This window comes from Carassius auratus, chromosome 30, assembly GCF_003368295.1.
Source record: "Carassius auratus strain Wakin chromosome 30, ASM336829v1, whole genome shotgun sequence".
NCBI lineage: Eukaryota > Metazoa > Chordata > Actinopteri > Cypriniformes > Cyprinidae > Carassius > Carassius auratus.
The window spans coordinates 22,483,462-22,509,919 of NC_039272.1; the positions used below are offsets into that span (position 1 = coordinate 22,483,462).

Below are 26,458 nucleotides of genomic sequence, written 5' to 3' on the forward strand. Positions count from 1 at the left end.
AGAAGATATGTGCATTCAACACTCATTTTACTCATTCAACAATCCATGATTCACTCCACAACTCAGACAGCTCTGTCAGGCCAAAGAAGATGCTTGCAGAAAGGGGGATAGATTCTTGTATAAACAGGAGATAAGAGTTGCAAAGAGGAATTATACTGGAGAGCTAAAGAACCAGTTCTTTTCCAGTGATCCTGCTTCATTGAGTATGGAAAGGCCATGTGTGTTTGTTTGTTTGTAGAAAATCAGATTGTTAAAAGGATTTCTGAAGGATTGTGTGACTGGAGTAATGATGCAAAAAATTCAGCTTTGAAAGTCAGCTTTGATTGTTCCTAATAAACTGTTTAACTACACTTGCAAGTGGGTATTAAATTAAGTTTTGGGATAATTACATTTATTCTAAATAAATGTTATACATTTGTTTTGTTCTCACATTCTTTCTTCTAACTCCTCCCTCTCAGTGACACACACAGCTGTCTGAAAGGCTCATTATGCAGCTCATTATGCAGGCCTTTGTCTTCTCAGGTGTAAATCACAATGATATTCATGATAGTTTGCGCCTACTTGCATATGACTTTTACCAACAAAAAGAGTCTTAGAAAATTTAAATCAACATATTGTTATCTGTGAGTTAGTAAACAAGATGATTTTCACATAATTTAGAAAGAAAAATTCCAGGCTACAAGTTCCAGTTCTCAAAAGTCCCGGGAACCATTGTTCTGTATGTGTTTTATGGCCTTTTTCAAGTGATTTAACATATTTAGTTTTTCACTTACCACTAGGGGTGTAACGATACGCGTATTCGTATTGAACCGTTCGGTACGACGCTTTCGGTTCGGTACGCGGTACGCATTATGTATACCGAACGGTTCGTTGGAGTAATTAATTATATTTGGAAAAAAAAAAAAAGAGAGAGAGAGAGAGAAATATAATGATATGCGTTCAACAAGGTAGCCCAATAACCCAAACAACGTAACAGGCAACGCCCCTGACACTCCCGAAGAAGAAAAAAACACCATCTTATATGTTTATGTTAGGCTACTCAGCAGGCGCTCGCTCACTCAGTACGCGCTGAAGGCTCGTTGCAAAATAGCCAATGCGTTTAACAGACTAGAAATGAGAAGATCCTCCAATAACCAACAGGTCTGGTGTTTGGGTGCACTTTGGATTCCCTTTAAGCTATAATGGTGATGGCAAGAGAGTGGTGGATAAAAAAACAACGGTATGTCGCATCTGCAACATGACAGGGTACACCAGCGGGAATAAAAAAAAAAAAAAAAAAAACACCAGCGGGAATATCTGGGATGTATGCGTCAGTACTATCTGGGAAAAGACGAAAAAAAGGAGAAACATGCACGCAGCAAACTATCCCTGCAGCATTTAGAAACTATAGCTTACAGGGAATCCAACCCAAACACCAGACCTGTTGGTTATTTTAGGATCTTATATTTCTGGTCTGTTAAAGGCATTCGACATTTTGCAACGAGCCTTCAGCGCGTGCTGAGTGAGCGAGCGCCTTAGGGGCCGTTCACATATCGTGCCTAAAAACGCATGGAAAACGCTAAGCGCGTCTTTCTCCTCCTTTCCAAAGCGCTTGGGCAGAAGCGCTCATGATGCGTCTGTCTTTGCTAAGCAACAATGACGTGCTCTCTCCATGAGACGCGGAAATTTCAGCGAAGGATAAATGGATTTGCAGCTCTCAAAATCGCTTGCAGTAGCTCTGCTACTAAATTTATTTCAAAATTGCAATCCATATACAACTATGATCAGCTGATCCTTCATCTTGGCTGAGCTCTCAACGTTGTTACGGGAAAGGATGAAGCTGATTGGTTAGTTCTTGTCACATGACCCGCGGTGCGCTTGCGGCATTCTGAAAAGTTGAGATGTTTTTACATTTTGCTGTATCTAAAACGTATCGAACCGAACCGAACCGAACCGTGACATCAGTGTATCGTATCGAACCGAACCGTGAATTTTGTGAACCGTTACACCCCTACTTACCACACATAATTTTTTTTCCCTCAAAAACACAATCATGTACATACACGCTGCTCACGTATTATTAAAGCCCAGATTATGCCGATTACAGTGGGATTAGATTTTAGGCATTCAGATATTTATAAGAAACTGAAAAAAGCACAAATGTCAGGGCATGACAAAACTTCTCCAGGCCCCAAAAATACCCTTAAGACTACAGAGGGTTAAAGAGGTGGCTGTCTGGTGCAGTCTTAACAACCTGGAGCTCCACAATGTTCAAAACTGTGGAGATGATTGTGGACTTCAGGAGAACAGAGGAGCGAAGAGACGAGGAGAGATATTGAGAAGCACCCATAGACTCCATTGTGAAAAAGGTCCAGCAGAGGTTTTACTTCCTTCTCCAGCTGAGGAAGTTCAACCTGCCACAGGAGCTGCTGAAACAGTTATACTCTGCTATCACTGAATCCATCCTCTGCACTTCAATAACTGTTTGGTTCAGCTCAGCTACCAAACCTGACCTCGGAAAACTACAGAGGATAGTCCGAACTGAACTGTACTGTTCCAGACTGAGCAAAAGGGCCAGTAAAACCACTCTGGACCCCTCACATCCAGCACACTTCCTCTTTGATCGGTTTGCATCTGGTCGACGCTACAGAGCTCTGAGCACCAGAACGCCCAGACACAGAAACAGTTTCTTTCCTCAGGCAATCCCTCTCATGAACACTTAACAATAATCTTGAAACACAACACTATATACCTATTACCTATTTAACACCATATTCGTTTACATTTTAAATTTGCACACATCATACCTGTACATCATAATTGTCTATATTATATATATTTATTCCTTTTTTTGTACATTGTGTATTTTTATATTATTCTTCTCATTATCTATATCCTATCTGGTCACTGTCATTCTGTTGCACTGTGGAGCTCCTTCACTAAAACAAATTCCTTGTATTTGTAAACATACCTGGCAATAAAGCTCATTCTTATTCTGATTCTGTTCAAAGCTCTGTCGTTTAACTGTGGGGGCAAAACATAATATAATGATTGAGAGCTGGACAAATAATGCAAATGCAAATAATGCAGAAGCCTAATGCATTATATTTAACACTCACAAATTAACTTTTTTTTCTAAACAATTATGCATGGGTAATCAAGTAAACCTAAGTTGTTTGATGTTCATCTTGAAATATAATTATTTATAATATAATACAATATAATTTATATATACTATATATAATTATGTTTACTTTAGAAGCCAGTAAATCAGTAAAGATTTTACAGCAAAAAGACATGTACCACAAGTTGAAGGGAATGTTTTTAGAATTATGCTTTCTTAAGGCTGATTTATACTTCTGTGTTGAAGCTACGCTGTATGAAACATCAGCGCACATCCTAAACCGTAGCCTACGCTATAGCCTGACGTGCACCTCTCTGAAAATCTTACAGCGCGTCAATTCTACACGGACTGCAAGCGCCGTGATTGGTGTGCTAGAATCCTTCCCTGTCACGTTCGGCGTTGCAGGAACAAAGCGAGAGAACCAAGTGCAGGTATGTATCTTTAATAGGGGTAATCCAATTTCGGGTAAACAATCAGAGCAGGGTCAAAACCAGGATATCCAAAACAGAACATAAACAGGACAAGAACACAGGGCAAGGCAAAGCAAGGCAAGAAAAGGCAAGAGTAGACGGACATGTAACGCTCTGACATAAAACAAGGACTCCGTAACAAAGACAGAAACAATCCAGGTATTTATAGACAGGTACAAACGATGTAAGTGGAAACAGCTGAAAACAATGAACAGTGATGATAAGTGGAAGTGAGACCTCTAGTGGACACCCAGGGATACACAAACCAGACACACTGTGACATTCCCTCCATATGTACTTGAGTTTTGTGTGTTTATGTGCACTTTAATGTTACACCTTATATAAAATAAAACAAAACAAAGAACAAATTATTTTGTTAGCATAATAGCATTATACAACAGTTGTTGTCCTCGAAAAAATGTTGATCTGCCATGGAAGAAGTTCTTGTGGAGATGGAAAGAATGCCATCTTCTCATTTTCCATTGTTGTCTCCTTTTGTTCTTTTAAATAATGATTTAATTATTTGATATTTATTTGCCGCTTGCTTCTATGATGAGCCACTGCAGGTTACACCAGATACATGCCCATTGACTTTGCAGACTAGTGGTTGGCATGTGTACTGCACATTGACATAGAAGTATAAATGAAAACTGACGCATAGCCTATGGCATAACGGCTATAGCATAGGTATGATGCAGAAGTATAAATCAGCCTTTAGACACTAAGGGAATATTTACTCACAGCTTGCATAAAAAAAAAATTGGCGTCAAAAAAGTGGTGAAAAGTGGTTATCTTTGCAACTAAAATGAAGGGGGTCATGAACTGAGAAATCAATATCCCCTTAATATTTTGCCATATGAGTTCAATGTACTATAAAGAAACTGAATATGAATATGATTAGACCATTAGCGTCTCACTCGCAAACGAGCAAAGAGTTTCAATATTTTTCCTATTTAAAACTTGAACATCCTATACGAAAACAGACAGAAAATTCAAAGTTGCGATTTTATAGGTTGAAATGGCTATGAACTATACTCTCATTCCGGCATAATAATCAAGGAACTTTGGGGTCATACCATGTGTGCAGCCATGGCCATAGCCAGCTATGAGGTCACCGAGGTTCGGACCTCGGTAAATTTTTCACGTTCAAAAATAAAATTTGTTTTTCTCTGACTAATTTGCTGCTAGACTCCTCATTTGAATGTCTGCATGTATAATTCAGAATGTTTAGCATACGTGGTATGAAAATGATCACTGTGTGATGCTTCCGATCCAGCTATTATAAGCTTTTTTTGACTTCTTTTTCCACTAAATTTGAAACTTTAAAAGGTTAATGAAGTAGGAAGTTGCGGTTTAGGGTCAGCGATAACTTTCTCTTATCTAATTTCCAAAAGATTTGAAATAATTTTGGTTTATGTTATTTATTTTGTTTATTTTAATAGTAACATTGCATCGCCTGCATTAGTCTGGCAGTAACTATAAAGCAGTGGCTATTTACCCTAAGTGCAAATAGCTATAGATTCTATTTATACTAGGATTTTCTGCTATTTATACTACTTACTGCAAATAGTGGCAATTATCTGCATCTCAGTATTGTAGTACATTATAAAACAGTATGAAATAATAACTTGTTGAGTCTAATTTAACGGATGCCAACTTCTTTGGACAATAAAGCCCTCCCTACACCTACCCTTAACTTTTTGGTTATTTACTTAATTTTCATTGAACATAAATGCTTTTCTGATGTGATTTGAAATTTGAAAAAGGAGAATTTTTTTTGCCAAAAGGCGGATTTGAACCCGGGTCGATCACTTCAAAATATGTATGACACACACTTTACCTTCTGCGCCACTGTCAGATATTGTCTTTTGTAATCTTGACTATCTGAAAATAACACGTTTGGTGGGCAATATGTATATTTGCATATATAATAAAACAACTGATAAAATTATCCACCCCATAAATATAATATTAAACTTTGATGCAATAAATAGGGTAGGATTTAAAAATGAGCATCCCTCCAAAAACATTTACATTTCTACCTCTTTTCAAGTGTTAGAGTATATAATTAGTTGTATTTATAGGGGTTATTATAGCACAATTCTATAATAAGGGGGTTATTATAGAAACCCCCCTGGACCTGCATATTTTGTATGTCTCTCTTTGTTAAAGGTCACGTTTTTAGTGTTTTTTTGACGCTCTGATTGTGTTTACAGTGTGCAATATAACATGTGTTCATGTTTCGTGTGTAAAAAAAACACAGTGGTATACAGATAAGTGAATTGTGTGAAAAATACTGTTTTCACTGTCATAAAAACGGGCTGATGACTTCCTTGTTCTATAAAGTCCCTCCTTCAGAAATAAGTCACAAGTTCTGATTGTGCCAGCGGCACCATCTTTCAAGAATAATCTTTGTGCGAATCCGGCATTAAACTGATTGAGACTGAGGAAGCTGTCCTCAGCAAAATGTGCTGCACATAGTTTTACATGTGGATTATAATTTTCGGGAACAGAGTTAAACATAAATTGTAACCACTGATCTCCAGGTACACCGTCCCTGGGAAGGCCAAACAAAGGTGATTGTTCTCCGAGATGAAAATAACAGCGTTTCGACGATATGGCGACAAAATGTAAACGGATGAGTTATAAAAAAAATTCACCCCCCTTACAGTTGTGATGCAGGGCAAAATTAGCTATATAGACCAAAATCATTTTTGCACCAGGCTGTAAACATGTTTGTTTTCTGCTGTAAATTTGGGTATTTTAACATGGCGAGTCTATGGGATTGACTCCCTTTTGCAGCCAGCCTCAAGCGGTCAGTCGATGAATTGCAGTTTTAGTCACTTCCTTGTTGGCTTCACAAGAGACAGTGCATATGGCATAATCTTATCATTCATCTTTATGAACAGAAACGAAAAGCCAAAAATGTATCAACTAGAAAAAAATTCATATATTTTGTGTATATAATAACACATTTCATTGTGTTTAATTACCTCTGACAGTCCACATCTTCCAAGCCATATTCTCTAGTGTAATGATTTCTTCTTTCTTTTAGATAAAATAACTGCACAACTGAAGGGCCAGTTGATCACCCATGCTTGAAGAAATGGCCTATAATTGCTGTAATGTCTTGCGAGAATTTATGTGAGAAGACATTTTCACTGATGGTTGGGAACGCTTCTCCACCAAATGTTCTGTAGTGTGTGCAACCTATTTATTTTATATAGCAAGCAGCTATGAAAAGACAATGACAGATGACAACAAATCTTATTGCATAGTGTGAGCAAAACAGTGATTCGGCTTGTCTTTCAATCCTGTAGTGTGAACCCACCTTAAGAGTGCTACCGCCAGACCCGGAAATCCGCTAAATGGATTAGAAAATGGTAAAACTCAACTGTTTAACTCTAGGGGAGTTGGAAAATAGTGGAGTGTTCCTTTAAAAACATCCTGTAGGTACTCAAAACTTTCTTGTTAGTCTAAAAACAGTTTATATTTACAGTAATCTACCAAAATGACAGATTGTGGAATTGCCACTTTACCATGTAATGGTGTGGCTTCAACATCACTGCCTGTTTAGCCCCGCCCACTGATTCGTACATGTAGTGTAAATAATGAGAGAGACAAATGCAGGGCCCTGTTCTTCGTACGTCGCTAACTCAGTTAGCTGGATTTGAATGTTGACGATTTGGCATGATCTTGGATCATTTAGTTCCCTGAGCTGCTGTGATAGCAACAGGTCCAAAAGCTTAAACCTGCTCGGGAGGAGGCTTATTTCATGTAAACAGGATTAGATCGCTTATTTTCAACTGAAATATGTCTGCTACCACCGCTACTTTATTACAAGAGTATCGTACTGATCCAGGGACAATAATTTAAAATAATAATCATTAAAAAAATTATTTAAAAATAATATAAAAATGCTGTGTAGTCCATATAGACACAGCCAGTTTTACTCACTGAAATATTTATTTGTCATAAAATTATTACTTCATAATTGTATTAGAGTCTTAAACACATGCTATAAAGATAATAGAGTCGTGCATTATGTTAAGTGATGACTGCTATTATAAGAGTGTTTTGATGGAGCGCCGGAGATGCAGATATCATGATATTGACCCTTAAGAAACTTTCATTAATGCTCTCACGTAACAAATCTGTCCAAATATAAAATGAAATGAATAGATAATTTCTACATTGAAATAAAAATGTAAAGACTGTACAACTATTATAAATTGTGAATCTAAATAAATGGGAATCATGAAAAAAATTCTAATAAAATAAAAACATGTATCTATTATCTGTCTCATGTATCTATTATAACATTTATGTAGTTTTGTTTGCTTGGCTGTTTCCTTATAAAAGTCCAGAAATTAGTCAAGTTTTTCGTCGGGTGTCATTTTAAATTATATGACGTCATTACATTGCCGTCTTGCCACCAGCCAATCGCTGCACTGCTGATCATGGTTTCGAGTATCGATACATATCCCCTTTTAAGCCAACACATGAACGCGCAATTATCTCAGATAACTCAATCCAGCGATACTAATCATACACAACAGGTGTGTTCGAAGAACCCAATTAGCCGGATCATGATTAGCACGATGATATCATCTTGGATGTGTCATTTGATCTCGGATGTAATAAGCGACGTACGAAGAATGGGCCCCTGAATATCATTGTCAATGCTTTTTGGCAATCCTACTTGAGCTGCTGTCGACTGCGATGGTTATTATGAAAACGAGCCAGCTGTTATCTTTAATTTGCATATTGTCAGTAGATCAGCCTCAGAACTTTCCATTCCCTTTGGCACTTTAAAGGGATGATTGCGATCTTACACTAATTTCCCCTTTTAGTAAATATGACCCTTAGGTGTTTTACTTCCTTAAAATCATAAACTATGAATAAGATAACAGAAAGCATCTAGAAGATTGTGTACAACTATTTTCTTTTTAAAAAATCAGCAAATATGGGACCCTGGACAGTGTAAATTTTTTGTTTGGATGAGACCATATTTGACCGAGATACAACTATTTGAAAATATGGAATCTGAGGGTGCAAAAAAATCGAAATACTGAGAAAATCGCCTTTAAATTTGTCCAAATGAAGCTCTTAGCAATGAATATTACTATTTACAAAATATCTTCATAGAACTTGATCTTTACTCATTATCCTAATGATTTTTGGCATAAAAGAAAAATTGATAATTTTGACCCATACAATGTTTTTTTAGCTATTGCTAAAAACATACCCCAGCGGGTCACATATAGTGTTGATAATGCAGATGTCTTAGAAATCTGCATATTACAATATGATACAGTAGGCTTTATAGAGTTAAAATAGAAATCACCTCCTTCAGGTTTATTTTGTATGTTCTCTATATGTACAGAAGCCTTTATCACAGTCTCATTTGTGTAGTCAAATAGATTTTTCATGAAAGAGTGTCTGCTAAATGTAAACGAGTCACAACGTTCCAGTCTAAACAGAGGTGACCACACCTAATAATACAGATTTCACTCGCCACCGAAGGCTAGACAGTACCACGCTTCTGCTCTGACTTACTGTGCATTGGTTGAATCCATACTGTACTCCTCTGTGTACCTGGACAGAGCAGACATGGTTGACAAAGAAAGGGAGAGATTTTTCAATAAAAGACATGCAAATTACAAACATGCAAAAACATGCTGGAAGAATCTGGGTTGACCACAGTCCTTGTGAAGAGCACTGCAACAGAATATTAGACACACAGATTTGTCATTGTGCTGTGACACACTGCATTTTTACAATGTGTTTGGCGTGTGACATTTGAAGTGCCATTTGAAAGCTTTGAGCACAGTGCCGGATCCACAGTCTGGGTGCAAACCTCAGGAGAATAGAGATTTCATAGCCCAAGGATTGCTCTGTGTGGCCATATAGTTGACAAAACAATATATGATCATGATGTGGACTAAATGGAGGTTAGATGATGACTGCATTATCACAAACAACTTGTACTGATGTACAAGAATATTGCACCAAATATTAAGTGTTAAATAGTAACAACTGTAAAACATCAGAAAATGGCGAAACAAAATATTATACTAAGCAAAGAAAATGTGCATTCCTGAAGGAATATGAACTGCATATTCTCACTGAATTCATGGGCTAAATATTCTCTGTGAATGTACTGCATTAAATATTCCCTCTGTGTGGTGTGGTGTGATGAGCAGTGCAATATTTCAGCCCAACAACCACAGGGCTGTGAAGGGTTCATCACGCTGTTACACCATCTCACAAACAATACAGTGTAGTTGAAAATTTTTTGCTATTAGAAATTTATATTAAGAGTCCAAAAGCAGGAGCCCTTAACCCTGAATAACCCCAAATTCCAAAAGACTGCTGTGCAAGTTTTCTCATGGGACGACATCTTCTGCATTAACTGTATACTTATTCATCGCAAATTCAAGAACCTTTTATCCTATACTTCATAATGTCTTTATCATCTAACTACATGGTTAAGGTCATTTACGTAACAGCAGTCATTAGATTACCGATTGAACTATACCTTATCAAACTATATAAATGTATTTGCTCTATTCCAGTAAAGTACAGTAAGTGCTCTGCTGATATTATCAGTGTTTTGTTCTAGCCATATAATGTATAAGTGCACAGAGTTAAATACATAAAAGATATACCAAAATACCTACAGTATATACAACATTCATTAAATTTACAGTAAAAAACTGGCAGCTGTGGTTGCTGGAATCTTTACCATAAAAAATACATTAGCACCATTTTATATTTTATTTATTGATTTATTATTATTATTATTATTATTATTATTATTATTAGTTTTACTTGAACTCAAACTTACAATAAAACCATATATATTTTATCTTAATGAAGTGCTGTAAATTACAAGATGACTTGTTCTTTTTCAATCCGAAAACTGTGACTGTGATAAAAACAAAATTTTTACTGTACAGTTACATTTACATTAGGAAATAACCAAATATCTGGCAACTGAAATTATTCAGCTGAAAATAGCAAAAAGATCTCTTTCGGTGTTCAGCCGAATAAGCGAAAAGGCAGAATAATATGTACCGAACAATGACTAACGCAATCAAACAGAGGCACGCACTAATGCAGCAAACATGCCGGCAGTGTGAAAGTAGGGCTGTGCAAAAAATCAAATGCGATTTTCATGCTCATCTCATCAGTAACGATGCTCCTGTAATTAGAAGTATATCTCCAGTACGTGCATTAAGATCAGGGTTGCCAGGTTTTCACAACAAATCCTGCCCTGTTGATTGGTAAAACTAGTCCAAAACTAGCCCAATCGCGTTTCCGGGAGGTTCCCCGATAAAAATTGATTCCCGGGGTTAAAATATACATTTTTTGGAAGGGTTTCCCTGATAAAATTCACATTTTAGGGGCTAAATATCACGTTATTGGTATTGGGGTTGCTTCAAACCGCGGACATGAAAAACAGCCGCAGACTTGGCAACACTGGTTCAGGTGGAGCGGCATTTACTACACAGAGTCGTAGTCTACCGACAACTAACACAAAATCGTTTTCAAAATCGGCAAAGAATCACCTGCGATTTTAACATTGATTTTGTGTAGATTGTCAATGAATTACGGCTCGTTGTAGTAAATGCCAACCGGTGTTGCCAAGTCTGTGGTTGTTTTTCATGTCCGCGGGTCAAATCGACCCCAATACAAATAACGTGATATTTATCCCCTAAAATACAATTTTTACCAAGGCAACCCAGCTAAAAAAACGTATATTTTAACCCAGGGAAGCAATTTTTTTAATCGGGGAACCTTCTGGAAGTGCGACTGGGCAGGATTTGTTGTGAAAATCTGGCAACCCTGATATGAACGCACGTACTGGAGATTTACTTCTAATTACAGGAGCGTCTTTACTGATGAGTTATGCATGAAAATCGCATTCGATTTTTTGCACAGCCCTACTTTCAAACTGCCGGCATGTCAGACGCACAACCATCGCTAGAGTTCACAGAAAATGGACCAAAAAAGAGAAAATATCCAATGAGCAGGCTGTTCTGTGGAAAAATGGCTTGTTGATTGACCAATTATGAGTATTTCGGAGAGCTGTCTAAGCTGTCTTCTTTTTTTTTTTATGTTACAGAAAATATTTATATTTTTTATAATTCATTGTCTGCTCCTTTACATGGAATTACAATAAATAGGGTCTGAAACTGAAGATTAAAAAAAAGAATAAAAAACAAGTAAATAAGCATTGTGTATTTACAGCAATATAGATGTATAATAATTACAAACATTTGTATAGTTAGTTTTTTTTTTTTTATCAGTTAACCCAAAAGGTACAAAACGCAGTTCCTGGGGGGGCCACAGCACTGCAGAATTTAGTTCCATCCCTGCTCCAACACACATACCATGTAGTTTTCAAATGAGCCTTAGGATCTCGATTAGCTGAAACGGGTACATTTAATTAAAACCATTAAAGTATCATAAGTGGTCTGCATGACATGACTTGACTACAATCCAAGCATTTAATGATGGTTTCTGTCATTTTGGACTTGGCCATCCCAGTCCTTATTCACTTTTATGACACTGAAAAATGCAATCAGTGACCTTTTGTGTTCCGCAGAATCAATAATATCACTAGGACTAGAACATCAGGGTAAGAGAGTGACAAGACAATTTTACTCCAAACTATCCCTTTAATAGGTTGAAAAGGGAGTGAAACATCTGTTCTAAGTTCACATTCATCAAAGCAGCAAATTAGCAAAGACAGTTAAAACAGCAAACTATGCTGTATGGATCCCGGAGACCAAATAATTAGCTGAAAAACCTTTTACTCTTGCCCCATCCAAGAAACTGTCAGAACTTTAGTCTTCAAACGACATAGTTTTGTTCTGCAGGGAACTGCTCCCACTTACATCCCCCAGAAAATCCGATAGAAACCCCATGACTAAATAAAATAAGTGACACGGAAAGACACATACAGTAGTACAATAATGAAGTGTAGGAATGATTTTAACAGTCTTCCAAAAGCTGAGAGGATGAACCCCACCCCCATCCCGACAAAAACACTCCCATTATACTGATTGCTGTGAGTCTGGCCAGGTGGCAGATTTTCAAGCTTTTTTTAGCACTAAAAACACTTGCGTTCAAAGTTACCACAATATCATCTGGGGCAGCTTTATAAAGCTTCACACAACCAATATCCAAGTAGCATATCTAACACTTTGTTCCAAAGTCTCACAAAATGTATGCTTTGATAAAGGTAAAATTAGATACTGGATGATTTCTATCATGTTTTCCAAAATCTGGCAAGCTCTTTTGAACAACGGAAGAGTATTTAAAGTTCAAGCTAAAACCAATTACAGTATAGGGAGCTTAATCTTATTGCTGGAACTCAAACTGCGGTTTTACACCCCTGCCTTAATTGGATAATTGGATTTTTCTTTCATGCCAAAAATCATTAGGATATTAAGTAAAGATCATGTTCCATGAAGATATTTAGTAAATTTCATACTGTAAATATACAAAATTTTAATTTTTGATTAGTAATATGCATTGCTAAGAACTTCATTTTGGAAAACTTTAAAGGAGATTTTCTTAATACTTAGATTTTTTTGCACCCACAGGTTCCAGATGTTCAAAGAGTTGTATCTCAACTAAATATAGTCCTATCCTAACAAACCATACATCAACAGAAAGCTTATTTATTCAGCTTTCATGTGCAAACGCATCCATAGACAGCAACATAACTACCATGTTCAATGCCCAGAAAGGTAGTAAAGGCATTTCTAAAATAGTCCATGTTACATCAGTGTTTCAACCTTAATTTTAAGAAGCTACAAGAATCTCTACTTTTCTGGGCCTTTAACGTGTCAGTTCCATGTTGTTCCATTTCTTATGCAGAAAGCTCCCGGATTTGATGAAAAAAATATCTTGTGTTCTGAAGATGAACAAAGGGCTTACGGGTTTGGAACAGCATCCAGGTGAGTAATTAATAAATGAATTTTCATTTTTTTATTTTCTTTAGTCCTACCCGCAAACTTTATCATAGCCACTTTTATAGAGAGTATAAAAGGAATATAAACATATAAAAGGCTAGAATGATTTTTTTGTTTCAATATACCAAATGAATTGAAATTTTTGAGCTGATAATACAACCACTTCTAAATATACATTGTAATGTCAAATGTAATGGACAGTTGAGTGTAATCACCATTATTTATTGCTATAATGTAAAAAAAACAAAACAAACAAAACTAACACTTTAAATGTACAAAACAAATAATATCTGATACTGTGTAAATCTAATCTGTTGTAGTTAACTACTAGCCAAGTAGCTCACAAAAGCAAAAAAATATATAAAATAAATAATAATAATAATAATAATAATAATAATAATAATAATAATAATATATGATAACATAATTAACAAAGATAATATCTATACTAAACCTAACCACAGGCTCTACTCTTTACTACAATGGTAACTCTCCAAAAACAGACCCATTTAAATCCAAATAACAGAAACAAACACTAACAATACTCTCTCTATTTTAAGATTGTGCAAAAACACACAAAATATGTTAACTTTTATTAAATTTGACAGTTATGTTTTAGAATAAATGATTTACATTTTACATGTATGTCTGTATTGTCTGTATTATAATTAATATGGTCTATGCAAACATAAGAAAATGTACATGCAGTAGAACCACACTTTATGTAAAATACATAAGAATACAAATATAATCATATAATACTAAGAATACAATGTTAAAATAATCTAAATTTAAAATGTAAAAAAATAAATACAAGATACCAAATCAATCATATTTCTGTTTTCCCCTCTATAAGTATACGTATATGTTTTTTACAGAAGAACATTCAATTCATGAAACTTCTGGAATCACAAAATTGTCAGAATTTTAAACCATTAAATAAACAGATATATTCAGTTTCTGTTAATAAAATAGTTTGAAAACAAGCATCTTTGTCAATTACAGAAATACCAAAAATATTTTAAAACAGAACCACTGATTTAATACACAGTATCTACCTACTCACACAAACACAATTTCTAGGCTTATGGAATAGAGTGTATAAGGAAGGAACATGATGCAAAGTTCTGATTTCAGTCTGTTGAGTCCCTGCTGTCAGATTGGATGATTTTTCACTTGTCTAAAGCTACACCTACATACAGTACAAATACAAACCCTGCACTGCACCACAGCATTTCACAGCACCCTCAGAAACATTTCACTATCACTGCAAGCTGCTCTGAAGCTCTAGCTCTTTTACAAAGCTCAGAAACAGAGTTCTTGACATATTAAGGCACAATCGCAGACGATTCATTTACACTTTCATTATATGTAACTGGTTTCGGTCCCCTCATATTCTGGCTTACAATGCCCTGTGTACTACACTTATGTAACACTCATTTCCAATAAATGTTTTGACTGAGTGTACCAGTTCAGTATGATAAAATGTGATATGTCAAATTGTCCAAATAAAATGAAGCAGGCTGCTCTGATATCGTTTTTGTACGAATGCAATGACTTTTGCCACACAATCTCTCATTTGACAGCTTGCCAGGAATTTATGAAAGGTATAACAGCTCAAAAATGTGCCATCTTACACATTGCAAATACCCCAACATTTTAAAGAGAGACGACCATACAAACAGTTTCACTCCTTCACTCCTTGCTGTTTTCACTATAGAAAGAGCTGACAGGGCAGAGAAATGCCCTTCAGGTATAATCAAAACATGTCACAAAGTGGTCTAAAAGAAGCTTTGAAATCAAATCAGTTTAGATCCATCTGAATTTTTATTTATTTATTTTTTTATGTGGGTCATTTAGAATCGTAAAAAAAAAATTTGAATTAGCAATTGTACATAATAGATATTTTGAAATTGTATTGCATAGTGTACCTGTTGATGCCAATGGCCCATTACAAATATTTACCAATTATTGTTCTTGTAAACACTTTTCAGCATTTAAGTAATAAAAGTGTACATCTTTAAATTAATTCATTTGGTCAGGGATTTTTATGCAGGTGGTAAGAGAAAAACACTAACATTCTGGATTCGGAAAGCATTAGAATCAAAGACTAACCCTTGCAAATGCTGAAAATTCCTTATTTCCACAATGAAACAACTACTGTCTGTACAGGGCTTTTGAGACATTTGAAATTTAATGCCAATTTGTCCGAAATGTTGTGTTTTAGACCATGATGCGTTGTGTTGAGCCTCTGAATGAAGTCATCTTTACTCTACAGTATGCGTCACTGCATTAAAAATTTGCCTTTTTCACTACGTCAAACATGGGAAAATATTTATTTATTTATTTATTTATTATAATAACGATCAAGTGTCATTAAACTCTTTGATAATTGGTTACAAAACAAGTATTTTTATAATCTAATAATATGTATAAAATAAACTTATATTAGGTATTCCACCCTATTAAGGCTTGTTCATGAGATAATAAGAAAGTGTTTAATAATATGAATGATAATACTAAGCAATATTAAGACTTAAATGTTTTAAAGTTGGTCAACATATAATATCTAGTGCTATCAAATGATTGACCATGATTAAATCACATCTAAAATAAAAGTTTTTGATTACATGATGTGTACTGTGTATATTTATTATGTATATATAAAATACACACACACATACAGTATATATTTTGAAAATATTTCCATATATATATATATATATATATATATATATATATATATATATATAAAAACATTTTCCTTAAATATATACACGCATGGGTTATATATATATATATATATATATATATATATATATATATATATATATATATATATATATATATATAAAACATACACAGTTTACAAACATAAACAAAGACTTTTATTTTGGATGCGATTAATCGTTTGACAGCACTAATAATATCACATCTATAAAGTGCCAATGCAGTTGGGTTTTTAGAGCTTGTTTTACTGCTTCAGGTAGTACTGATAAAAGTAGAAAGCAATTTCAATTTTACAGTGATGGTGAAAATTTGAATGACAACACACTGCTTTTTTTCTGTTTTCATTTTTTGTTTTTTCTTTTTTTCTAACCATTGCTTTACTCCTTAATATGTCAATAACACACCCACAACAATAGCTGGCGCCAAAAACGCATAAAACGAGTGAGCCATTGTTGTAAAGATCGCGAGTGAAGATTTACATTTTGGCCTCCAGTGATTCTGAAAATACAATAATCGAGATAAAATGATTATTGTGCCCCATTCTGTCCCCTTTTGCAGCGCTGTGCTTTCGTTCCTCCATAAAAGCCAAATTTCCCGTCCAAATCAGTAAAATCATGTAAAGTGACGTTTGCAAGATGGGATGTGATTGATTTATCGAAGTATGTTGATTATTTTGAAAGCTTAAAAGAGAACTTGGATATGGATATGCACTCAGAACAGAACAGGGACATGTAAAGTCATCCTTTAGCTCAAGGTGCGTGCCTGAACGGTCAGATACATGCAAAAAAAAGTGTCAAAATGCTGCGCATGGTGATTATTCATGTATACCTCCGTTGGTCATGTAATAAATGAACATAAAGAGTTGAGAATGAAAATACATGTGTATCAGTAATTTGGATCCGTGCGGCTCTTAACGTGACAGCGGGCTATGTTTCATTTTACGTTTGATTATTCATTTCTGTAGGCTGTACCACGCCACATGAACCTTTTCATATAAACTACAATAAATACAAAACTAGAGCCAACCTAAATGAAATGAGACATTAATAATAATAAATAGTATAGTGAATAATGAAATAATCATACTTATTGAGACTTGCATAAAAAAAACATTAAAGAACAGTTTGTTTCATTTGTATTTTAATTGTATTGTATTTGTACTTTGCCTTTTTTATTATGGACAGTTTAATTATTTTCAATAATTTTGAGGATTTGTTGTTTGTTTGTTGAAATTCTGCTGGTCTCTAAAATGTAGATTTCATAGCAACCTTATTTATAGGAAATACATATTTGATATTTATTACTATCTTTAAATAAATCACTCATATAAAGATTTGGTCATATGGCCCCCTCATAAACTTTTTCTGTAAGTGATTTTAAAACATAAGACAGTACCCAGATTTGAAGACTACAATAAGATTAACCTCTACTGTTAATACAATTTTGGTAGGCTACTATGATATGGATGGACTAAATGTTATATAATTCAAATGGGCTATCTGTTATTTTTCTGGTATATCAAGTATAACCAGTATTTATTATACTTTCAAAACTAAAATTTGAATAGGAAAAATATGCAATATGAAAATGGTTTGGGAAAAGATGTGTTTTACAGAGAGAGAGAGAAAGAGAGAGAAAATAAGATTTGGTTTTTCAAAAGGTACATCTGGTCGTCTTATAATCAGGGTCGTGTTATATTCGGGTCAATATGATACTTATATATTTCAGATGATAAGCCATATTTGTGGTGGATCATTGATAGGCGAGTGTTTGGATGTACTCTATTACCATAGACTGGCCGTTAACGATCTGCAAGACTCTGGCAATTATATATATTTTTTTAATAAAATAAAATTTTGGTGAACCAAGCCTCTTCTGGTCGACTAACGATAAGTGAACTATTAGGGGGCAGCCCTATAAAATACATAACACATAATACATAAATGCTATTACTGTGCACATTAATGTCATATAAAAAATCCAGAGTATCCATTTCTCACACTTTCCTCCTTATACAAAAAAAATATTTTGACATTTTTACACAACTCTACAGCTCTTCCTTTGCTCATCTCTCATATTCAGCTCAACTGCAAACACAAGTGCCTTTGTGCACCATTATCGCTGTACACAATAGGGCTTTAGGCTGAATGGGCATTTGGAGTGGATTACATTAGAGGACATCATTAAACAGATATGAAACCAACTCTACAGGAAGCTGCATTAGGTCCATACAGCTTCAGCTCACATTGAAAGAACTGCTTTAGAGTGAGAGAAGAGCTGGGTGAGGACTAAGAATAAAGAAAATCACAGTGGATGATTATTTTGCCTGACCAAACCATGATGAAATAATCATATTATGTGAAGTGATAGTATTCTTTACAGGTACCTGTTCAGTTTCAGTCAACAATCATATCCAAATCACATGACCATGAGTTATTATTTTAAACTCATTAATAAATGTAAACTTATCTGTCAGTTGGATCCAATAACATTTCACAATGAGATGTGAAATAAAACATGCATTCAAAATTAACGACTGAGGTGTATTGATCAAATAAATACACATATAAAGGCCACACAGAGCAAATGTGAAAATGAAAATACATCCGCTTACTAGTTCACCAGCACTTTAAAAGTAATTTGTTTATAAGAGAACAAAGTGATTTGCACAAAGCATCGTATTTGACTGTCAAATGATTATTTGACACTAAATTAGTAGAGGTTTCTACAGGTCAAGCCTTCTGAGAAAAAAAAGAGGAATACCAACAGTTTGTATTAGACTACAACAAAATATCAATATCCACAACTATATAAGTTTAATTTCTTAATGTAATAAAGAACTATTAGATTACTGGGTACATACAAGATACAAGACTAACAGAAAGAAAAATAAATGCAGCACCCTCCTGTCAGTCATATTAAATTATAGACGTTTTAGGTGGCTTTTATGTAATGATATTAATATTGCCACAGCATTATCAGGCAGCCTGACATTCCAGTTTTAGATCGTATTGGTGTGAAATCATCAAAACGAATAGAATTTCAGATCACTGATGCGGTTCACTCAAGATTACTTCAACAAAATCGCCAACCATTTACATGCAAGCTCCAATAAACACGAAATGTGTGATTTCTTGATCGTTTCATCCATCATCGCCATAAGCGCATCAGTTTTGAGTTATCCCCAGTGAATGTGGCGCGTGTTGGAGGATGCTGCAGTTTTGTTATCAAACAGTGTTCACAAACACATGCTGCTTGAAACGGGACTGCGGTACCTTTGGCCGGCATCGCTCTCAAAAGAACCCCTCGTCCGAACCGGCACCGCCGAACTGAGCCAAATGTGCTCGAAGGATTTCCTGGCTTCGGTCTTCACGTCCGGGTCGATTTCAGACGGCGACTCGGTTCTTTTGGCACCTGCCATTCTTCTTGCTCACAACACAAGTTACCACCAGCAGAGATGGACGGGGGCTGTCAGCGCGCGCTCATGCTTTACTTTACCGCGCGTCGCATCCGTAAATACACCTGCTGCCGGTCGCGCTCACTGCGACTATGAGGGGTTATCATACTCTCTCACGAGTCACGAGGCGCGCGGAGTCTGAAGATTCTCCAGCCTACAGCCTCAACTGCGCAAGTGTATCTGAACCGAATCACATTACCACATCAAAACCAAGACATCAAGCTGACCCACACATATTAATAATGATGAATAATACAGCCTTTCATTTGAGAGATGAAAGGTGATGATAATGGGCTGTATATGATATGCATTTAAAACAACAACAACATCATTATCAGCACTTGGAAAAGTCAGGCCAGAAAGAAAGAGTTTAACCAAATTCAACCAAACACATAGGCCTATATAACTAGGCTTCAGATTAAACTATAACGTGAATAATATTGCATATTGCCTATTATCTGCTCCTCAGTATTGTAGTACTTATAAAACATATGCAATAATAATGTATTGAGCGTGAATTGTAATTTTAACTCAAATTATTAAATGGGACAATAAAGCCCTCCATACACCTACCCCTTACTCTACCTAATGCTTTATTTTCAACTATTTGATTGTTTCCTGAATTTTTATTGAAAATAAATGTCTTTCTGATGTGATATGGGATTTTAAAAGAAAACGGCAGAATAGAGTTCGGCAAAAGGTAGATTCGAACTCGACGATTATGTCAAAAACACCATATGTTATGAGCTTTACCATCTACGCTGATAATCGTCTTTAGTAGTGTTGATTAGCATTAGCCCAATCAAATGTTGGTGGGTGGTTGTGTAAATAGTTAAAAATGACCAAGAATTTAAAATTTTCTAAAGAAAATGATGCAACTTGCCTCCAGGATGTAGTGTTTTGGGTGGTTTCTAGGGTGTTGCTATGCAGTTGCTAAAGTGTTCTGGCGGTTGTTAGCACCTTGCTATGTGGTTGCTAAGGCATTGCTTGTTTTGTGTAGTTTCTGGTCTGGTCTCCGGAGTGCTACATTGTTCTGGGTGGTTGTTTGCTGGGGTGTTGCTATGCAGTTGCCCAGTATTCTTGGTGGTTGTTAGTGTGATGCTATGTGGTTGCTATAGTAACTGAATGGTTGCTAGGACACTATAAGGGTGTAAAATCGATGGGATTTCATCCCATATGGTCTGCCAAGTGAACATTGTGAGCAAAAGTGTCTAGAAACATAATATCACACCTCTCCTCAAGTCAGGTAAAGTCAATGCTTATTTCTACATCTGTTGAGGGGTTTACTGATCACGCTGTTAAACTGATAAAGTGAGACACACTTCAATTACAGTTTATCACTATATTGTCCTTTTTTGCTATGGCACTCAATATGTTTACTGGCCAAACGTAAAATTTACCCTAAATAAACTGTTCAGGCTTACTAATATTCAAGTAACTACTGTATAGCATACCTCCAGAGACAAGACACCTTTTATATAGAAGATAACAGCACATGCACCAGAAAGCAAACATCAATACGCTGCTGTAAGCATTAAATCTTCACGAATAGAGAGAACGGCCCACTGGCTGAGTGGGAATCTCAGTTCTCTCTCAGTCTCTGCACTGAGGATGATGATTATGTAACAGTAGATTATGAGAACAGCAGACAGGGGATTCCAGCAATGAAACATCACAGTGACACCCTGTGGTCAGAGGAAGAGCTGTACTCATCTTTCCCAATCCTTCCTGAGACAGTCTTACTGTTATGGTCAGAGAATTATTGATTTTTATGAGCTCAGGAGGCCTGAGGAGAAATCTCAATGAAATCTGAATCAACTAGACATTCACACCAACAACCAACTTTTCCTTCTTTTTTTTTTCTTTTTTTTTTTAAGGAACTAATGGAATTGTTTAACTAATCAAGTTACAATGTTAAATCATATCATGAAAATATAAACATCATGAAAACAAGATAAATTTACCTGTGAAGCTAAACAGTAAAAAAATAATTGTAAATGTTTTTATCAATAAAACCTTTAAATGTTTTAAATATATGTCAGTTAGCCAAATAATTTATACAGTTGGTAAGAAATGTAATTTACAATGCATTTTCCTACAGTATTTCTTACAGGGAATTTTTTTTTTTTTTTAAACTGGTTGTGTGCATTTTCTGCTTTAAGATAGGAAACATTTTCATCCATTAACAAGATAAAATACTTTAAAGGGATAGTTCACCAAAAAGTGAAAATTATGTTGTTAATTGTATTAATACCAGATTCAAGGCCAAGAAAGATAGGAATGACATTGCTAAAATAGCCCATGTGACATCAGTAGTTCATCCGAAATTGTTGAATAAAGCTGTTATTTTTTTTTCTTTGCACACAAAAAGTATTCCTGTAGCTTCATAAAATTAATGTTTAACAACTGATGGACTGTTTTAACAATATCCTTACTCCCTTTCTGGGCCTTGAACACAGTAGTTGCATGTAAGGAGGGTAGAAAGCTCTTGGATTTAATAATTTAAAAAAAAACTTTATTTGTGTTCCGAAGATGAACGAAGGTCTTACAGGTTTGGAAGGACCCCCATAATAAGATAATTCTTTTTTTTTTTTTTAGATATGTAATATTCTTGAATATGGGATTAATGTTACAAAGCACTGATAAAGCACATTGGTGTGATTAAGATTAATTATATGTTCCAAACATATTTTTTAAATGAGTTGAAAGTGTGGAAACTGTACAAACAGTGGCTAGGAAAAGTAGTGCTAATGCTACATTTGAATTCGATATGTACATACCCAGACTCAATTTGTAAATGTAATCTGACTGAACAAACTAAAGTCTGATCAAATAGAAACAGCTCCTTAAGGTAATAACTACACATTACATTGTAAAGAAATGACACAACTAATTAAACCCGTTCCTTGATGAAGCTTTAATTAGAAAACATATGACTGGGTATGAAGTGTGGTGGCTTATCTTATGCATCTTTATGCTGTACTTCTACAGGTGGATTTATTTATTTTTTTCTGCTGTTAACCACAAATGATTAGAAGTCAAGCAAACAAAGATGTTTAAAAAATGAACGCCACAGTCAGAGAAATCACAGCACAGCATCTGACAGAACAGACCAGTAATAATCACTAAACCATTTCCCTGTTCAGGACAGCAGATGGAAGTCGTGAGTGTAGAGATGATTTCATGACACTACACATTAGCAGAGAGCTGAGAGCTCCAGATTCCTCTTGCAGCTGCCTGAATCAGTGCGAGAGCCCCACTGTGCACAGTCAGCACAGCATCAGCCGAAACAGCAGCAAACACGCATGTGAGAAACAACACATGCTGCAATGCCTTTAATGCTCTTCTACAGATATTATATTACACACAGTATTGGATTCTTCATGGATTCTTATCCAGTCTTGATACAGCATGTCTGGGAGTCTGGTGGGAGAATCATGCAGAGAAAGCCAATGGATATTACAGATGGATGATTCAGAACATGGCTACAAGTTCCATGTTACTGCATTTTATTAAAGGGAATTTTGAGATCACATGGCACATTTTACAAGAACATTGAGCATCTAAGTGAGGGACAGAAGCAGTACAAAAGGAAAAAGCATGAATAATTGGGAGTTAAAAGAATCAGCTGTGCGGTAGACAAGAAAAAAAGAATGCGTGCAAATAAAGAAACTAAATAAAGAAAAAAATATTTTGTTATTTCTGTAAATAAATAGCATTTGATCATTAATATTAAATTTGTAATAATAAATATAACAGAATCTCCAAATTATTGTTGAAATAACAAAGACTATTTTAAATATTCGATATGTAAAACTTTTGTTTAATGGCATATTTTTACTAAGTACTATGAAAGAAGGCCAATATCATTGATATTTTTCCTCAGGATATTTGACATTGCCATAATTGAAAACCAAGCCAATAACTGCACATAAAAAAAAAAATAAAAAAAATAAAAAAAGTTGGATGCAGCATTAATTGAGTTAATTATTTTTAACATGTTAAAACAGCAAGTATCAATTATGGAAACGTTATTTTTCCAGCCCAGTATTTAAAACAAGTAGAAAACTTTAATTCCATAACCAGAGAATTCACTCTGAGATTATTTTGTATTATTTTTTATTCAACAAACCCTCCTGGAGAATGAACGGATACAAAAACTGAGCATAACATGAATATTAAACAACCGTGTTATTACTGAAATGTTATTTAGCAGGGAGCTGTCTGCATGTAATTGCTATGCAGTCATCACAATATTCCAAAAATACCTATGAGATTTCTTGGTTAATCTCTTAATAGGCTGGCATTTTTTAGTAAGGGGGATTGAATAATTAATCAGGGAGATATTGTACTGTCGTCTTTTGCATCTTTTTTTTTTTTAAATGAACAGCTATTTGAAATGAACACATGTACACAATCAGAGAAGGATTTTGCCTCACTGTTACATTGATCAGTCTTTGTACTGTATACAGTTCAAATGGTAAATGGCTCAGATGGCCTGTTTAAACTGAGATAACGGGTCTCATGGTGTTTCTCACTAATACAAGTAATCATGGCCACAACATACACTCTGTGAACATAACACGGTTTATTCATGGTCATGAAATGTGATTTGCACATTAAAGGGATAGTTCACCCCAAAATGAAAACTCTGTCATCTTTTTTTTTCACACTCACATTATTCCAAGCAAGTATGACTGACTTTCTTCTTTGGAGCAAGTCTGTTGAAAAATGTCTCCATGTTGGCTCATTTAAAAAGTATGCCTAATTTTTTTTGCCACATAAACACTTGAAATAAACACTAGAAAAAAAAAAAAAAAAAAACTTTAAAACTTTAGAATGTAAATTTAAATACAAGACTTGCACAACAATATTTTAAGACTTTAAACCATTTTTCCCATGATGCATGGTTTGTAAACTAATACATTTTAAATTAGCATTGCATTACCAGCTACATATGGATGGTTTTTCTAACATTGTAAACTTGCTCAGTAGCTCACCTGGTATAACACTGTACTTGCAACGTGAAGCACAAAATTTGCTCAAAAAAAGCTTAAAGACAATTGTAAGTAAGCTAAAACAGCATGTTTGCTTCAGCTGATGCTAATGCATTATTGTGAAGAAATGTCACCACATGCATAGAACATAAAATATGTTTTTCAGATTTTGGTTTTCTAAGTCAATTAAAAGACAGCATTTTCATTTTTATGTGAACAAAAACCTTTTTTTGCTGCTGTTTATGGTATAGAAAAACTGTTGCCTTAATTACGTTTTTGCAAATCTGAACTCTAATCTGACGAACCAATATGTTCCACAGAAACCAGATTAAAATGAGCATAAAATCACCTGTCAGCACGGTGTAATATGAGACGGCAGTATAATATGAGCTTAAATGCAAGCTGTTTTATTTTCTGGTCTTGGGGATATTACTCAGGCTTTAATGAGAGGATTGAAATCTCCACCTCCACTAAGCAGCATGTCTCCCTCTCCGCTGAATGGCTCTTATGGCTAACCTCTGAGACATCTCTTCACACTCACGGAGGAGCGTGACACACAAATACCCACGTGTTCTCTCACTCCTGTGCTCTCTTTTGCCACCTTCATTAAACCAGCTTATCACTTTCGACAGCCAGGTCTTCAACAATGTCATCTAATTTCACAGCAATTGTCAAGCCAAAGGTCTCATTGGCAACTCTGCAACAATCTTTTATTTGGGAAGGGTAGTGTCAACATATCGGAAAGGATCCTTTGGAAAACCCTCTGGTGATTGCATTTGTAACAGTTTTTTTTACAAGAATTAGAAAGCTTTATCTGTTTACTAGCAAAACGCAGGTGGTCAAAATACAATAAAATACTTTTTAGGTTTTTCTTCTTCAAAGTGGCATGTTTAAATCAATGCATGATTTGCCATTTCTTTGTAATAGTTTTTGAAATTGACAGTGAAAAGTGAAAATTGCTTCTACACCATTTTCAGTGTCTTTCATTGTGTTTCTTTTCTTTTCTAGCTTTTATGTTAAGCTGATGTGTTTGTTTGACTTTTTACTTTTTATTTTTTTGCGTTGCTTCCTCTTTGTTTTGATGTCTTTGGGATCATCTTCTTTTAACAAATGCTGCAAACTGATCCACAACTCATACGCTCTTCCCTAAGTGACTGTGACTTTATTGTCAGGAAATCAATGTAAATTTGCCACACTGAGAAGAACATTCTGGGAATGCAATGTTAAACATATGATTTACGTGAGGAAGAGCTTCAGCTCCACGCAGCCAGTGGCTGTTGTAAAAGATGGATATTCTGACAATAAATGGCAATCGCCCACTCACTGCAGAGGCTACTTTGGCCTTTTGTCTAGACTGCATCACAGAAGGAACAGCTGTAGAACAGCCCTAAAGCACCTTCACCTTTCATACTCATGACAGCACAAACCCAGACTAGCACACTGGAAAAACACCTCCACACTCACACTCTGATTGACGTCATTTAAAAGCTTCCAGGCTAATAACACCTCATACCTAAAGATCATTATAAATTATATACAGCAACATATTTATACTGTCAGAAAGTCTGACTGATATATATACCGCACTGAAACAAATCCAACAAGTAGCTGTTGTGCTCATGGGCTTTTTGGAATTAGTTTTATGTAATATTATGAAATAAGGTACTTCAACTTACAGCTGCAAGTTTAGCTAAAACGTTTACCCATATGTT

At 35.2% G+C, this 26,458-nt stretch overlaps 1 protein-coding gene across 11 annotated transcripts in view; it reads right to left on the bottom strand.

Annotated features, from left to right (window-relative positions):
* Positions 1-26,458, bottom strand: part of kcnt1b (potassium sodium-activated channel subfamily T member 1b) — a 73,376-nt gene that overhangs the window by 40,429 nt on the left and 6,489 nt on the right. Inside the window, exons 1-2 of one of the 11 annotated variants that reach the window (XM_026212214.1) lie at positions 19,568-19,951; positions 9,133-9,171 (exon numbers count right to left, since the gene is read on the bottom strand). The exons of 9 other annotated variants lie outside the window; for them this stretch is intronic. In XM_026212214.1, coding sequence (XP_026067999.1) covers positions 9,133-9,171; positions 19,568-19,713 — 185 coding nt within the window. In that variant the 5' untranslated portion in view covers positions 19,714-19,951. Of the gene's footprint in view, positions 1-9,132; positions 9,172-19,567; positions 19,952-26,458 lie in introns of those variants that run through there. One more of the 11 variants, XM_026212218.1, reaches the window with a different exon arrangement.